This window comes from Lipophrys pholis (assembly GCF_963383615.2).
Source record: "Lipophrys pholis genome assembly, chromosome: 3".
Classification (NCBI taxonomy): Eukaryota; Metazoa; Chordata; class Actinopteri; order Blenniiformes; family Blenniidae; genus Lipophrys; species Lipophrys pholis.
The window spans coordinates 15,322,326-15,340,753 of record NC_137627.1 but is presented as its reverse complement, the minus strand read 5'-3'; the positions used below and the strand labels follow the sequence as shown (position 1 = coordinate 15,340,753).

The following is an 18,428-nucleotide window of genomic DNA, read 5'->3' as shown; positions in this document are numbered from 1 at the left end:
GACACTTGCTACTGTCGTACAGTGGACAAATAAACATTCACAAGATAATTAATCATTCTTGACCATATAAATACAGCGTTTTCAGTTCACGAATCATTTTGTTATCTGACATTAAGTAAATTGAGCAAATATTAAACCGAATGCTGCTGGATGACGACCAGACCGACATGCTGAAAGTTCATTTCCCCGTCCATCCATTAATGTTATGGGTCAGCGATGGGTGACGGCAGAGTACACCCTGACAGATCGCCATCCCAGCACAGGCATATTTTTGGACTGCAGAAGGAAACCAGAGTACCCAGAGAAACCCTCCCTGACACACACAAAGAACATGCAATCTACACCCAAAAAGGCTTGACCCAGGTTCAAACCCACACATTTTCTCATTATTATTTTTCAGTGACAGCCCTTGCTGCTCGCCCACCATGAACTCACATGTTCAGGTTTGGCTGAGACTCTTTAAGAAAAGTCAAGACAAGTATGAGACATGCACAAGGACTATGACGCTATTTCTTATCCATCTTTGATATCACAGGGTAACTATGAGCAAGGCAGGACATGCCTTGGGCGGGTCCATCACACACTTAACCTCACATGCATGTGTTTGGACTGCGGGAGGAAACTGCAGTACCCAGAGAAAACCCGCACACAGGGAAGATGCAAACCCCTGAACTTGAAGAAGATGCCTCGCCCAGATTTGACCTCCACGACCTTCTCGCTATGAGGCGAGAGGGTGAACAGCAAATAAAAACGGTGCAGATAATTTGAAGATGCTCCAAATTCACAATGTATGTCAGTCAAGTCATGGAGCTGTTTAGAGTGAAGAGATTTCCCATTTTGTAAACCTATTGAACCTATAGAAAAACAGTTAGGAAGGAAAGATGTCAAGTCGGCGCGTGCGAAGGCAAGAAGAAAGAGACCGATGACACAGAGGACAGGCGCGGGATCGAGGCTGGTGAAGTGGCAAGGCAAGGGAATTTGAGGATCAACTGTGCCGCTCGCCCTCCTTAAAATAGCTCACAGCGATGCAGAAGAATTTTCTGTCTGCAGTTAAAATGCTTAGACACGTGTGGGCAGTGCACACTGGCCTTTGTTAGAACATCAAAGGTGACCCTGGGCTGCATTAAAAAACCAACACCACCAAGATTTAAGGCTAATCGCAGAAACGGCGATTTAGAGGAGGGTGGTTTAGCTTAGTGTATTTGTAACCTGCTATTTAAAGGTTTGTTCGGCTGACAGTGTAACGCACCATAACCAGCAAAAAGCTGTGTTACATTAATCACTGAAGCATCAACATGGGCACCGCTACAAGTTCCATTTGGTTGTGATGAGCCTGTTTTCATTATCTTACTCGCTTTCAGTCTTTTGCTGATTGATACTTTATATTTGTGCTGAAGATAAACTCAGCATTCACAAGGTTGTCAAAAGGAGCATTTTAGTGAGGCAGAGTCTGTCAGAAGTAAAGACGGATTATGTTCAGCCAAAAAAAAACAAAAAAAAACTACATAACAGTTTTAAGAAAAAGTAACGATGTTAAGGTAACCAAAATTTAATTCACAAAAAAGATGGGACTCATAGGCTTGTGATACTTGACATGATGTTTTAGTCAACTTAAATCACACGTGACAAATAACTGTAGAATTCTGTGCAAAGCACCAGTCTGTTCAAATACAAAAAAACAACAACAACAAAGAAAAACTACACACCTTCAAAATATATTATTAAAATAAACTGGACATTACACACAGGTCGTGAAAAGAGGACATGTCTGGGCAAAAGAGAATGGTTGGTCACCTGACACAAAAATCAGAAATACATGAGACCCCACTTTCTGTGTCTAATAATGAAAAGAGACCTTCCTGTTAAAAAGTCATCATCTTAGAGCAGAAAGCGTTCACGCCTGGGAAGGACAATAATCCTGGTCCTGCAATGACCAAAGTCTTCATACGTTAGATGTCTCTGCTTTAAAACATATTCAACTGAGTTCTCTTCAGTGATAATATACCTCTAAATAACTAGTATTTTATATGATTTTGAATCAGTGACATTTTTGCACTGTTATCTTTCAACATAGTAAATACAAGTAAAGCTGCATCCAATAGCCCGGAGTGTATACTGTAAAAATAAACCTGTCTCCTTCAAAATAGAAGCAAAAAGTTTAATTTAATGTATCAACTTGAACTTTGATTTGTTTCATAATTCCAGGGCTGTTCAGGAGCAGTGGATGCAGTCCTCAGGCTGTAGAATACTCTGCCTTAGGCGGTGCAATCACTGTAACCACTCCTAGATGTATAATGATTAACATTATTCTACTGACTTAATATAAATATTATTCAGGATATGTGCGCATGCCGTCGTGAGTAAAAGTTTTTATTAAATTATGTCATTACTTCTTCAATACTGTAGAATTTTGCAGAGGAACTCTTACACTGTATGTGTGTACACAAACATCAGTCTTCCATTGTGTTGCTGACACTTGCGTGAGAGTGACCAGAGGATCAGCTGCACTATCACATCAAAGATTTGGCCGTCTGTAAAAGACCCCACTGTTAACACACAAACACACAAACACACACACACACACACACACACACACACACACACACACACACACACACACACACACAGGAATAAAAATACAATCTCCCATCTGTGCAGCTCCCTGTGCTCCTCGTGTTAAACAATCAGGTAAGATAGGCGTGGTCTTTCTGGGGTCCCAAAGGGCGGAGAAACACAAAAGACCCTCAGGAAGCGGCTGTCCACTCATCTTTACAGAGTGCGCTCGTGACACATTCTCTATACACACTTCAGCGTGTCACTCTGGACAATGAGAAAATCTGTCTTCAAGAATTTAGATGGCTTCAAGTTTCACAAGTATCCAGACCATTAACTTAAGTACTTCTCGACATGTTTGCAACCTTTTAATACGACCGCTTACTCACAGTATTGGACAGTAGCTGCTTCTTTATACTCTCATGGCTTAAAGGCCCTGACAGATATGAAAGAGAGACGCAAGTTAGAATTACAGAGATGTGCAGTACCCTTATAAAATTTTTTAAAATAAACAAGTTAAACCGAATTCTAAATGTACAAGTTATCAAGTGTGTGAATCAGTGTGTAGGGGGGGTTGAGTAAATCATGAAGTGTGAGGTTGTCAAGGAAAGTAAACCCCAAGTACCACTATCAAAAATAACCAAACTAAACATAAGGTCTGCACGAGTGGCAGCAGGAGCAGCAGTCAGAGGACAGACTGATTAGTCTGTTTAGTCTCTGGGATACTTGTCAGGGGATCTTAACTAACTAACTATTGGAAAAGAAATGGAAAAGAAAATATAGGGGTATTTACTGTATTGAAAAAATGGTTCCCAACCGTTCCTCTCTGCAGACCACCAAGACTTCCTCTAAGAAAGGCTGCGGACTCTCTCATCTCTGGCCTCACTGGAAGTTGTGGCAAATCAAACACTGGCACACACAGCCACTCTCACCAACAAATAAAAACAGGTACACTTAAAAAGAAAAAGCATTGGGCAGTTTCCCAGGTGGGTTCTGGACTGCCAAAAGGGTCTTATTATGATTTTGTTTGACAGCCCCACAGCAGACGAAGCCTCAGGCATGGAGCTCTGCTCGCCTCCCATAGGGGGTCCGAGACCCCAGGTTGGGAACCGGTGCTTATTAGAAGTAGCCAAAGAAGAGGCAGTTGTTTGAGGTTTTGTTAGGGGTCCAAATGTGCCTGGTGTGGCCTGCACAAAACAAATCTACCCTAAGGCATTTTTAAGTCAGACTTACAATCAGAAAAAAAAAAAAGTTATCTATTGTTGTGGCAGTGGAAATGCATCTTTCATGTGATTTCTCAAAGTGAATATATAAAAAGAAAAACAACTGAAAGAACACATACAATGAATGAAAGAAATTCTGAGCTTTGTTGAGCAGTTTATTGAAACGCTTAGATTTCATTATGTCTTGTTAATAATGCAAACGGGAGCCGAGATGATCGCCTTATATGTCTTTACGTTTCACACTCCATGCAAGTGGAAATCGGCCAAATTCTTTTGTCCTTTATTCAATCGGGTGATTTTGGTGGTTGTTCGTAATTCTGTTTTATAAGAGCTTAATTTGACTGAACGAGAAAACCTCATGCCTCGTGTCATCTTGTCCTCTTGCGCCCCCTTGTGGCCTACAGTTACACTTGCACAATATGTGTGTGCTCGCGCGCGCCTGCGTGCTTCTAGCCGGCCGCAGGGCGGCGCTGTACGGACTCGCGCCCTCCCGGTTGGGCAAAAGCCTCTTCCGGGCCGTCGTTGGCCGGGTGAGGGTTCACAGGTCGTGCGGAGGTCGTGTTGTGCTTTTGCTTTCAGCTCCCGGGTCTCGTGCAGCAGGAGCCGGTGATGTCATGGCTTTCCTGACCGTGTTCCTGAGAAGGCAGCTTCCGCCGGCCGCGCTCTGCCACCTGGCCCGGGCCGTGAAGCTGCTCCGGCCTCCCGGCGCCGGGCCGCCGCTGCGAAGGCTGCACGCCTCGGCCCCGCCGCGGGGCGCGGAGAGGGAGCCGTGGGGGAAGATCCGAGCCCCCGAGCAGCAGCACTACCAGCCCACAGACCTCGACAAGGCGGACGCTTTGGTAGGTTCAGTCCAGAGGAGAGCGCAGTCCTCCGTGTCCGCAGTTGATCTCACTTTCGTTTCTCCTCTGAAGGAAATCAACTCCACATAGATGTTGTCAAAGTCTGACGCCGTGATCTTAGTTCACTATGATGACATGTCAGGTCATCCCGAGAGGCTCCAACCAGCTGAGCCTCCAGTTGTATTCATTTCAGGACCGTGGAGTCAGTCCCAGCTCACCATGATGGGTGGATGGACACATGTCCACGGAGACAGACAATCCTACACAGTATTTGTATTTATTCTGATCTCCATTTGCTGCAACAAGTACAGCCACTCTTCCTGGAGTCAACCCAGCATGCTGCTCACAAAACATTACTTTAAATGGGTATTTCCTGTTTGCATTAATAATGTCACTTGGCAAGGTGTTCCATCCAGACATCGCTCCAGACGTGACGGTACTTTTTCCATTGTTTGTTCTCACTTTGGGTCGTTTAAATCTGCCGTCTCTGGTCACAGTGTTATGAACCAGCAAGCTGTAACTAATGTTACATTTACATTTCTATGCACTTTGCATGTCAACATATTTGCACAATGAGAAGGAGCAACTTAAAAGTCACTGCCAAAAACAACAATTGCCCCCAACATAATGTGCTCGTCACAAACAGCTTCCAATAACGGAGAGAATACTTGATCCTCTGCTTCCTTTTGGCACAAAGATTGTTGGCTTTGGTTTGCATCTCTTAACACTGGCAAGCAAGTGTGTTCCAACCTACGGATGTGTTCCTGTTCTAACTGCAGTCAGACCTACAGTAAACAAGTAAAGGCGGCTCCATCTTCTGTACTACTTTACCTCGGGTTGCTGGAGCCGATCCCAGCTGCCTACAGGTGAAGGGGCAGGTCCGCCCCATGCAGGTCACCAGTCCATCACAAGCTACTTCCACTCGTTCTGATTTAGTTTCTCGATATATCGGATCTCACACGTCCCCGGTCTGTCTAATCGAAAAGCAAGACCGTTTTCAATACACAGACGGCGTTGTCACCACTGTCGGGGTACAGAGGTTTAACGACACATTGATAATCTGCCTGTGGCACAGGTTGTGTCACTGGCTGTGAGCTGTTGATGCCAAATGCTTGACGTTTTGGGGGATTTGTTGACACTCCACGTCTGAAATACTTGATGCCTGGCATCACTGTTACTCGGCTCTCCGTCCATCCATCTTTATGGCTTTGTTCTGCGCTAACGAGCCTCCCTCTTCTTACTTTTTCAGATGCTGAGGAAGTCTCATGAAACAGGTAACATCACTACACTGGCGGATGAATGCTCTTTTACGGTCCTCTAACAAAGGCTTGTTTCTGGCGTCTCGCCATCAGTGTGAATGACACCAAAATAATGATAGATGGATTTTCTTTTTTCTACGTTTGTTGGAGTTACAGTCAATTTCTGTCGCCACCACATCATATGTGAGCAGTCATTTCATGCAAAAGGTTTTGCAGACCCAATTGTGTTTTTACAACACATGATCTACCTTCATATAATATGAGGAGGATAAAAGGAAATATGCTCAATTCCAAATATAACACGGCCAAGAATGTCTCATATTTCAGAGCAGTTCTGTAATAAACATTGCCACCCCACTTGGATTAGAAATTATCCAGTTCCTGGATTATCCAGCAGTTTCTACCCATATTGCCTTTCACACTTTTTACCAATACTAGCATGATTTCACAACCCAGTTCTTTGTAACTCTCTTGCGACGCTTGTGAAATTACCTTTCTCAGGCTCAATGGGTTAAAAAAAAACAACAACTCAGTGTCAGCGGCGTACACTCCACTTAATGAGCTGCATGTTGCCCCTCTGCGACGCCTCTGTGGGAGCATGACATCACACACCTGCCAGCTTCGGCTCCGGCCGAGTCGCTGCTGCGAAGCGGCGTAAAGAGAGCAGCCGGTGACAGCGCCGCTGTGAACGCTGCGTGTTGAAGGGGCTCAATGTCCTGCAGGAGTCTTTGTGACAACAACGCTGAGCGTCAACCGAACCTAAATGTTAAAGGAGCCTTAGTATTTGGACTATTTTAAAGTGGGTTGAAACAGCCGCTGGAGTTTTGTCGATGTTAGACGGCATTAGTCAGAAATCTATGTCTCTCATAAACACGCAACATGCTGGTATATTGTCGTTCACGTCTCCAGACAGCCTCACTTTTCAGCGCAGACTGTTTCTATCTCCACGGGTTATTCCTGACGGCAGGAAGTGAAAGCAAATTCCTCCCTCAGTTTGAGACGGTGCAACTCGAGCCTCTTCTGAAATGAAATGCCGCAACTTTAAAAAAAACTGCGTTCCAGTTTCCTTACAAATTTCCAGCCGACTTGGGTTTAGTTTTCAACGTGGCTGCGTGCATCGTGACACGGTAGCGGGAACAGTATTCTAATGTTTTTCTAGAACGGTTTTCAATGAGCTGTTCATACACACGGCTCTGTGGCAGGGTTGCACGTAAGAAGTTTCGCTGTTCTTTGTAATGAAATGTAGATTTTTTTTTTTATCCTTACCCACAAAATTCTGATGCCCAAACAGCTTAACAGGAGGCGTCCGCATGGCGTTCTGACCTGAAACGTTGAGACAAATTGGAGGCGACATCAGTTTTTTTTTAAATATATATTATAGGAAGTAGCATCACAAACACATGCTGATGACAATCAATAATGACTGGAATGCTATAAACCCTCACTGCTGCACCATACCTCATGTGTTACTGCTCCTGTCAGCTCCTTATTGTTCTTCTATTTCAAATCACTATAAAAATTTATTTATACCTTCTGTCTCAATGATTTTGATGTTTTGTTGTGATTTAACGAGAAATTAGCACAACTTCAAGCTGATTAACGCTCCAGCAGCATAATACGTTCATAATCTAATCTAAACAGTGTAGCTCCCTCTAGTGGTGTTTGTAGGAAGGTCGTGAACTGAAATACTTTCAGGTGATGGAGGCCATCATGCTCACTCAGACCTTCGGAGCAGATTTTTTTTTTCCTGTATTCTCCCCCCAGATTTGTGCCTGAAGACAATCCTGTCTCGGATGTTGACAGAGAATTATTTAGCTTTGTTTATGCTCTGACATGCACTGTCAAACTGCGGGACATTGTATAAACGTGTGCCTTTCCAAATCATGTCCAATCAAATGAATTTACCTCATTTGGATTCTAACAAAGTTGTGGAAACTTCTCAAGGATGATCAGTGGAAACGGGAGGAACGTGAGCTCAATTAGTCTCTTCATGGCAGAGGCTGTAGACTGGATCTATAATGTAGCGACATGTGACATCTTAGGTTTTTTTTTATTTAATGCAATTATAAACATTAAAAAACATGTTTATTTTATAATATTTTATATAGAATTAAGACTTCTGAAAATTTTTGTGAGGCCAGACAGTAAACTGTGACTGTTCTCCGGACAGATTTCTGCTCCGGGTGCATCTTGTCTGCCCTCGGTGTCTCACTGCGACTCTTGTGCGTTTGTAGGATTCCTCTCGTGGTTCAGGAACGGCCTGCTGGCGACCGGGATCGGAGTCATCGCCTTCGTGCAGAGTGAAGTTGGACGAGAAGCAGGATATGGTACGCGACCTTTTGCTTTTCTTCGTTTACTTTAATGCAAACTACACGCCCACGCACATACATGTATCCTCCATGGTAATGCAATAACCATCAGGAGATTGATTGCTATTCAGTTGAAAGTCCTGCAGTGGTCCTAAATTGTTTAAACTACTACATCTAAGACGTATGAGTTTGAGGTTACTTTTTTTTTTTTAAATCAATAATTCTCCATGAAATCTGATTTTATTTTAAGCATAGCATCTAGACTTCAGCTCTTTTTGTCCTAAATTTAATCAATATTTAAAAGCATCTCTTCACTGCAGATGTGTTTTTGTGCTGCTGCAGTTTTTTTTTTTTTTAAATGAATAATTTCACAAGGATTTCTGCAATTGACTAAAATCCAGTAAAAAAGCGAGTTCAGATCCTTCATATTTAGTTGTTAAAAAAAAAAAAAATGTCCTGGGTGTCTGAAATCCCAGTTTGTACTTTGAAATATTTATCAAACGAGGCCTTCAACGCATCATTAAATAGTCATTGATTGGCTTCTGATAGATTTCAATGTTTGAAAAACCCTGACAACAAAACTTTGTTGTTAAATCATGTGAGCAGTAGGGTGTTGTTTACGCTAGAACCAAACAGTGTTGACCTTTATAAACTTATTCATAGGTTATTGGCCGCGGCTTGTGTAACTTTTTTTTTAATAATAGTTTTAAAAAGTAGAAGAAGTGCGTAATCTTTTATTTTCTTGTGAATAATTTAAAGTGTGAGTCGCTCCCAGATTTAATCACTGTGGGTTATGAGGAAATTAATTGGGTCTCTACAATAATACCGTGTCAATCTGTTTTTCCTCAGCCTTCTTTCTCCTCGGAGGTGTGTGCGTGTCGTTTGGCGGCGCCTCATACATTGGCAGCCTCTTGGCCTTGCGGAGGATGATGATGCTGTCTGTGCCAGCGCTGCTGCTCCAAGGCGCGGCGGTGGGCAGCGTCGCCCTCTTCTGGCTCTGCGCTGTATCGCTCTACATCGGCCGCCTGGAGGTGGAGATCATCCACGACGAAGAGGAGGAGGAGGGGGAGGACGAGGAGGAGTGCAGGGAGTGCCGGGAGAGGCGCGAGCACCGGGGCTACCGCGGCACCCTGGACAGCGAGGACAATGACAGCAAGGGGCAGAACAAATAGTGGGGGGGAGGGGGGGGGGGGGGGGTGTTTGAGTGCGATTGAGTGTCAGAAGACGTGCTGCATTGATTCAGGGTTTTTATTATTTGTACGTGAGATTTTGTTTTGTGTGTGTATGTGTGCGAGTGTATGGATATAGACTTATTGTCTATTGTAAAGATTATCATGATTATCTTAAAGGCAGAGACGGATTTAAAGGTGCAGTACGTATCATTTCTTCCTATTAAAACTCTCTAAAATAAGCAAATAAAACAAAATGACAGCCATGATGTAAATCGACTGATATCCAGGTGTTGTGCTATAGGAATGGGTGCTCAGCTTGTCCTGCTTCCAGTCTGTCCTCAATCCAGAAAAATGTCAAATTAAATAGTAAAACACAACTCTTTGTCATTACTAACTGAAGGAAAAAAGGGAAAACTCACAGAAATCCAAATTACCACCACCTAATGGCTTTACGTTTTACGTACTGCACCTTTAAAGAACTGGGTAAACTGCTCAGAGAACCTTTTTCTTTTTTTTGGAGTGGTTTGATTACACTCCTGGTGAATAAATTAATAGTTCAGTTCCTCTTTTTTATTTGAATTTTTTCTAAAATTTCTATATCTGTTGAGGTTTTAACAGGACTGTATGCAGTTATTTCTAGAGCTCTCCTCTCAACGTACCGTTGAATGCTGTTTGACTCATCACCCTATCCAATGGGTTTAACTGTGATGATTCTTCTACTTGAAGTTTTCTACAAAAAAACAAAAACAGGCTAGTTGTGATGTGCTGTGAGATCTAGAAATAATATGCACACACTGGGTGTATCAGGGCCTTTTGTTAATAAATCACTGAGAATAGATATTTTTTCCTTTAATTTAGTTCCCGTTTCATAAGGGCAATAGCTCTTTTGTTCAACCTTTCTTCATCTTTGTAACTCTACATGTTGGGGAGGAAAAAAGTGTATTTTACACAGCTTCATCTGCAATTACATTAATAAGACAATGATTTATTTACAGCCCCAAACTAACCATAAAGCCTTTTTTTCGGTGAATTTCCCTCCATCACAGTCATGGCTATTCTCATGGATGTTGTTGATCCATGTGACTCACTATTGTTTACTTTTTTAAGTGTGTGTGCACCAAACTGAACTGTGCAGACAGCAATAAAGTAAAAAATAAATAAATAAAAAATTTGAGTCAAGGCCTCATTTGATTTTTTTTATTTCATGAGTCAGATGATGAGAAATTGCATTTTTCCCTCTTTCTACAGTTGTTTTGCTCTCTTTCTCATGATATATCTGGTTCCATTGTATTTTCTTTTTCTTTGTGTGAATTTAGCATGTTCTCCCTGCGTGTGGTGGGTTTTACTCTGAGTACTTTCCTGAGACAGAACAAAGAACGTGTGTTTGAGGTGAATTGGTGAGCACAAGAAGAGGGAAAATCAAAAGTGGCAAGTTTATTGATCAAACATCATGAATCCTAACTAGATCATCATTCTTTTAGTTAGATTTGACACGGGCTATTCTTCAATTCATCTTGTTTGTATCATATCTTAGTCAATGCACAGGACATGGCACCATATTTTCATCATATTTTTCTTCTCCTATTGCAAGTGTTGACAGCTACATACTTGTCCAAAGCAAAGCAGGGTCCAAAAGCCCCTGAACCTGTTTGAATCAGCATGTTTATTCGCTAACTATGAGCATGAAGTACTTCATTTGGATGAGCTTTGTGGAGCTGGACAAAGAGCAGAGTACATCCTCAACAGTTTGAGGCAGTCTGTCAGAGAGAAACATACACAGCAATAAAAGGGTTTCTTTGTATTGAGGTAGAAAGCTAGACTAGATAAAAGCTGTTATCTTATTTTAATCATTGGTAAACAAGGCACCACTGCCTTCCGGTGTCATCCAAATAAATGTGTGACACAATTGTTAAAAACAAAATAAAGTAGATATTTTAAAATTCCTCATATGCACACCTATTCGTCAAAACATTTTAGTATCATTTAGTAAAGTTGAATTTAGTGAAGCTTCACGAAGCTTTTAACTTGTTACCTAACATGAAAACGTGTCTGCTCGTGCTGCTGTTAGCTCTAGCGTTAGCCACCGTTAGCATGCATTCACAGTCCCTTTAATGGATTCGCAGCCTTAATAAAAAAGATGATCTTACCTTTATCTAGAGCTGTCTGCGTTCTAGTAGTTTATCTCGGCTGTTTTGTTGCTGCTTGTCGTCGCCACACACTTTGTTTGTTGTTGTTTTTTCTCGGACGGTGTTATGCCGAGTTCTGCATCCCTACTAAAAATTGGTGCACGGACAACTCGTCCACAGAACTGCAACCCTGGACAACAAGCCCATGTGGTTCCGGACATCTCGTCCACGACAAATTTTTTTCAGCATAAATGATTCGAAGGATTGGACTTCAAAGTATATTTGACACATTTGGAAGGATTATTAAGTATATTTGACACAAAAACATGCAGCTTCCATCAAAAGTAATTCCTAAAAATGCATGTACATGCACTTGTTCAATGTGTTTACCAATAAGAGAATGAATAGAAATAATATAAAATTAGAAATAACAATATGTTATTGTACATTGTACAGGATTTTTTTTCTCCAAAGAATTCTGAAATCCCATCCATGGACGAGTTGTCCAGGGTTGCAGTTTTGTGGACGAGTTGTCCCACAATCACTAAAATTGTATCCCCACTCTGGACACACGCAATTAAAAACGTTGGACTGAAGACCGATTAATTGACGAAAACAGACCAATATAACACAACTCGACTTCTAACTCAATGATGAAACTTCACTTGAACTTATTGAGTGACTCAAATCATCTTAATTAAGAGAGACAACTTCAACCAAGGCATGGGGTACTTTTTCATGCGTCACGTGAGATGGATCGTCGCTGAAATCAAGAATAAAAGTTCTTCCTCTTGCATAACATTGAGACTCACCTTCGCCTTGATGTGTAACAAGGGCTGGAAATCCATATATCGACTTCAACAGAAATCACACATTTCCAGGTGAGTCAAACCCCTCAAAAGATTCTTGAAACTTGTATTGTGGGAGATCAAAACCTGTTTCTGTGAATTAGCATTACAGAGACTTGACATTCCAGACAAGGATATTATCAAGTCCCTCCTAAAAACTATGATTTCAGCTGAGGTTAGGTGTGCTCTGGATGTGCACCTTTCATGGAAAAAGTTGGGGTCAGGAGTATGTCTTGTTCCAGCATGGGGGGGGGGGGGTTCATCCTTCCACACTTTGAGAACCCCTGGTCAGGATAAGGTTCAGGCGAGCAGTAGTTATGATTAAGTCTGAGTCTGAGGGGGTAAATGGAAGTCAATCTGATTTCCCTGGAAGGGCAAGTGGAGAATCATAGGAGCCCCTTGTTGGTTAATCCAGACACGTTACCACCATCACACCAGACTTCTCTGAGAATTTAGAGCAGACACCAAGAGGAAGTTTTTTGCTCACAGACATTACATATTTTGCTCATTTAATAAACTTCCTTCTTATATCTTCAAAAATAAAGAAAAAAAAAACATATTTCCCAAGATACCAGGGCTGTTTCCAAGCGTTCTCTCACTGCCAGCAGTGAAATTGCAGATAACGAAGCTCTTCTTTCTCTTTTTTTTTTCTTTATCGAGCCTTTTTGTTTTCTTTGGCAAAAACATAGCCTGTGGAAGGTGTCAAAATACTGGAATTAGCTAATAAAATACTTATCACATGTACATTTTAAATAGAGGAATGCCAGCAACCCGAGAGAGCAAAGGAGCATAAAGGTAATGTTAAAACAGTTGCCAAGTGAAAAACACAGGTCGTGATTACAGAACCTCTCCTAAAAATGGGAAGTGGAAACATGTCTGAGAGTGCTACAGAGGGGCTGTAGACCGCCCCTCCACATGATATTATTTCTGAGTGTGGGAGGAAAGCAGAGAAGCCCAAGAACAATACAGAGATAACATGCAAACTCCTCACAGACAGACCCCCAAAGCCCACTATTTTTACTCACTGTGAGGCACTCCCCACCGCAGCTCCATACACCCCTCTTATGTAGTAACACATAAAAAGGTTTCCACCTGTTCACCATTTCTTCATGAGAGAGTATCTGTGTCGATGATGAAAACCCAGTTCTCTAACCGCTGTCAGTAGTTACACTCGCTACAGGAGTCCAAAGATGTACGAACTGTCCACACATGCATCCTGCACATGCATAATTTTTGTAATGAGCCGCTCCTCTGCAAGCATGTGCGGATATAGGAAGTGAACTGAGCAGTGTGTGTGTGTGTGTGTGTGTGTGTGTGTGTGTGTGTGTGTGTGTGTGTGTGTGTGTGTGTGTGTGTGTGTGTGTGAGAGAGAGTTGGTGATGGGGGGTTTTGTCTGTGATAACTATCGCTGACTGGGTTAGGGCGAAGGTCTGTGATATCTCCCAGCCATCGACACATCGTGTTTCTGTTGAGACTCACCTCAGAGTCACCCTTCTTTCCTCTCTCCTCCTCTCCTCCCCCCCCCCCCCCCCCTCCCCTCCTCCCTCTGCTCCCTCCTCTCCTCCATTCATTCCCAGGGCGTTTCGGTGCAGTTGTGTTTCATATGCAGGGTGTGACTAGATGGCTACTGCTGCTGCTGCAGTGTGACCAGCAGCACCCCACCTCTTCCTCCACATCTTCCTCCCCCCGGAGCCTCTCTCTCTCTCTCTCTCTCTCTCTCTCTCTCTCTCTCTCTCTCTCTCTCTCTCTCAGATCCTCTGCTACCCTTTCACCCCCCGAGTCCTCCTTTCTGGACTCCTCCTCACGTTCCTTCACGTCTCCTGCCCTCCCTCCCCTCCTCTCCTCTGTGGCTGCATTTGACTGCACAGGTCTGCTTGGCATGCAGGAGGCTCCTGAGGCCTGGCGCGTCTAAAGGGCAGGGCGCCCAGAGGCAGGAGACGCGCCCTCACTGACAAACACCGTCTATCCCAGACCCCGAGCAGCACCACCACCACCTACACAACGCAGCCTAAAGTCCAGATCCGGCCTCATACATCTCCAAAAGCCCAGCTTCACAGCGACACTCCCAGCCCTGAAAGTTGAAGTCGTAACCTCTGCTTATTTTGAGCGTGGCGTGCTCGTCTGCTCTCAGGTGTTAAATGCCATACGCACGGATCAAAGGATCTGCCTCGAAAAGTGCATTAAGTATGGATAGGCTTTCTCCAGGCTGAGAGGAGAAGGAGGAAGATTGTTGGAGAAACAACGACAAAGATGGAAATCCTGCAGGCAGCGGAGACGAGGGTGAAGAAAAGAGCGAGTTGTGGAGGTGCGGTGAGCCCGTGTCAGGTGGAAACCGTCTGGGTGTCTCACTCCATCCCTCACTCTATTATTCCTTCCCATATTTTTACTCTTTCAAATGCATTTACATGTGCTAAGGTATTTCCCCCGGGAGCACGACTCCAATTCAGGGGGTAAGATAAGCCATCAAAGTTAGTGACAGAGAGGGCGTGTGGGTGACTCAATGACAGGCTGAGTGGGAGACAGTCAGGAGAGCTGCCATGACTTGTGCTCACACGCACACACACACACACACACACACACACACACACACACACACACACACACACACACACACACACACACACACCTGCACACAAATAGAGCACAATGATTTTAACAGTAGGAGCCGCATCTTTGCTTTGTTTATACAACGATGTGACTCCACCTAAAAATGAAGAGGCAAAAGAAGAAGAGGTTGTCTTTGCGGCTCTGTTCCCGGCACACACACACACCCGCTCATACAGTACACACACTTTTGCACGTACAATGGCATTTTCTCCCCAACAACTGCTCTTGTTTAGTATGCGCTTCCTTTGGTCTTGAGGAGGAATGATCCTCACTCTAATGAACTAGGGCCTGCCACTTGAATGTAAAACAGGATTTAACCCGTCTTCAATGTCAGAGCCCCTCCCTGGGGCTGCTTCAGACAACACACACATTCGCAAATTCATGGATATGCGCGCACACACACACACGCGCACACCCACATGCACACAGGCAACCCACTAATGTATACACACACACACACACACACACACACATGCGCGGACACACGCCCGCATATAGCCTCTCATAAGTGAGACGCTCTTCATGCACTCCCTGTGCTTTTGTGTTCATTTCAAACCAATTTATGGCCGAGTCTTGGCTGAATGCAACACATTGAAGTGATGTCCTGCCTGCTCCCACTTCCTACGAGGGATTAATAATACTTTTGTCTCCTTCAGGTGCACGTATCCTCTGTTGACACGACTCGGTAGATAACCAGAAATACATGTGCCTCTGCAGGAATTAGAATATCCTCGGAAAGTTAATTGTTTTTTGCACCAACAACATAAAGTGAAGTGTTTTAGGCATTTTTAATTCGGTTAATTCTGTAAAAACATCAGCTTACTGTATTTTTTCCCCCCCTTTAGTGATTTATAAGTAAAAATAAATTAAAAACAATACAAAAAAGAAGCTTCAAATGTTTTAGTTTATGTGTAATAAATGTAAAACACAAGAAAGTATCATGGTTAGAATTAAATTAGGAGGATAACGAGCTTTCCTTTTGCATTGTAAATCTTCTAATGCACCTGTGTTTGCATTCATTTCGTGTTATTTATCACGCTGCTGATTTTCCTCACGTTTGTTAATCTTAGTGTGTTGCTTAAATGTATCTTGGAATTAAAAAACAAACAAGCTATGATGAATAAATGTCCACCAAATGATCGACGATCGGTAAATAAGGTGCACATTAGTATTACTAATATCGTGTCTGAAAAATAAAGGAAACAAACCTGCTCATATGAAAATTGCCCCAAGTGATTAATTTGAGTCCCATATGAAACCTTAAATAACTCGCACGCAGTTTTATTTATCCCAACTGTTGGATTTCTACGCTCCCGAAAGCAGAAAAGAAACAGCAAAAACAGTTGAGTTGTGCTCCTCTACTGGAATATTTTATTGTTATCATCTGTATCACTGTTTTTCATTTTTTACAATTGTTCATTTTATTGGATGAGTTTGTGGAGTATTCACAAGCATGGCAGGGTAATGTTAGATTCACAGTGATGGGCAAAAGGGGTTAGCAGTTTAATTCAACAATTAAAAAATAAAAACAAACCCAGAACGTATACGCTTACACAAATAAACACATCCGCGTACATTCATACACATGTAATATACCAGTAAACACCCGAGAACGTGTGTGTGTGTGTGTGTGTGTGTGTGTGTGTGTGTGTGTGTGTGTGTGTGTGTGTGTGTGTGTGTGTGTGTGTGTGTGTGTGTGTGTGTGTGTGTGTGTGTGCGCGTGTGTGTGTGTGTGAGTGATCACACACTTTGTACGTGACAGCTACAGGGAGTGTGTGCAGCACACGACAGGTCGGAACAATTAGTTCAGTTTTTTTTCTTTTCTCCGGTCAGACGTGAGATGACGAAACGGTCGATTATAATCTCAGTTTGGAAGTTAAAAAAAAAAGAAGAAAAAAAGACAAACAACACAAAATAAATCTTGACCCTCTATAAATTATAAGAATCTGTGTGTTTTTGTAATTCCAAGGGATCTTTTCAAAGTGCTTGAAAATTACTTTTAATTTGAGCTGATGCCATTATCAATACATTTTGCAAACTTCACCAATTTCTTTGTGTTCAGGTGCATCTCCAAAAGTGACCCCCCCCCCCCATCCTTTTCTTTCACATTATCACAATCAAAATTTAAAACTGCTGGAAATTATTTGATCTTATTTTAGCTTTACATGTTACTTGTGTAGAAATACCTATTTTCACCTGCGCCTGTCTCTCTCCAAAGTGCTGTAAAATGACTGTTTAAATCTTGACAGCAGTTTTAAAATAAATCCTTGAGCCGTACTGATACATACAGACACATCGCAACATGGTTCACTCCTATTTATATTTGGGAGATTTAGTATTTAAACCACCAAATACTTTTACTTGCACTATATTATTTAAAGTAATTTCCTTTTTCCATGTGAAAAAGTGTTTTGTCCCTTTCAGCTCTACGAGGAAACTGAGATTTAAAGTGTTTTATGCATTCACTTTTTCATTTGAAACTTTGCTCCCGGTTTGAGTGAACTAAAACATGACAATAATTCTGCTTTGTTTTATCGACCTCTAATGGTCTTTCTTTTTTCCCCTCTTTTTTAATGACCACATACGGTCTGTCTTTTCGAACGAGCTCCCCTCCCTTCCACCACACTGTGGTCAGCCCATGATATTAGTGACCACTCATTGCATTGTTTTCTGTTTTAACAGGATCACATGTGGAGTCATGAAGTGCTTTGAGTTCACACCAGAACTAATTTCAGTAAGTGCTCAGAAAAACACAGACGTTTCAGTGAGAAAAAAAAAAAAAAAGAACCACTTCAGCCCAGTGCCACCTCCTCTCCTAAAACACACTTTTTTTTCTTTTTCTTTTTTTTTTTTTTTTTAGAAAATTAACCCAAAAAAAAAAAAAAGGTTTTAGGATGGTTTTGTACGTCCAATAAAACAGTGTTATTCTGTGTCTAAACACTTTTTTTTTTTTAAGACCACACTTTCATCTATTTTATCTGGTGAACAAACAAAATCAATAAAAGACTTAATAACAAAAAAAACAAAACATCAATATGGCTTTCATACACACAACTGCAGCATCATACAGAATATACTATCATTAATACTCAGTTAAACAAATGACTTCCTCTAATCCAACAACTGAAAAAAAGCATCCTGTCTGCTTGCATTTTCTTCCTTTATATATATTTATATATATAATGGAATGTCTGGGACACATTACGTTTGTCCCTACAGTGTGCTTTAAGTATGGCTGACTGATGAATACTTAGATTTTTTTTTCCCTCCTATTTATTATTATTTTTTCATTATTTTGAATCTCGATACAAAACACCAGAAGAAAGATGTCTATTTTCAGGGAATCTCCCTCATCAAATTCTCACCCGTGTGAGAGATCATTTGTATAATACTGCAATAATAAAAATTTATATTCCAAAGTCACTTTCATTCCTACAGACAGATGTCCATCTCTTTCTAGTGGTTTCAGGGTTAATTGGGTTAATTGGGGCG

At 42.0% G+C, this 18,428-nt stretch overlaps 1 protein-coding gene across 1 annotated transcript; it reads left to right on the top strand.

Annotated features, from left to right (window-relative positions):
• Positions 1–4,279: 4,279 nt before the first annotated feature.
• tmem160 (transmembrane protein 160) lies at positions 4,280–9,460 on the top strand. Its single transcript, XM_080459213.1, has 4 exons — positions 4,280–4,615; positions 5,865–5,889; positions 8,109–8,201; positions 9,033–9,460. Exons 1-4 carry the CDS (start codon positions 4,391–4,393, stop codon positions 9,353–9,355), a joined length of 666 nt encoding a protein of 221 aa, XP_080315339.1. The 5' UTR covers positions 4,280–4,390; the 3' UTR covers positions 9,356–9,460.
• The last annotated feature ends 8,968 nt before the right edge of the window (positions 9,461–18,428 follow it).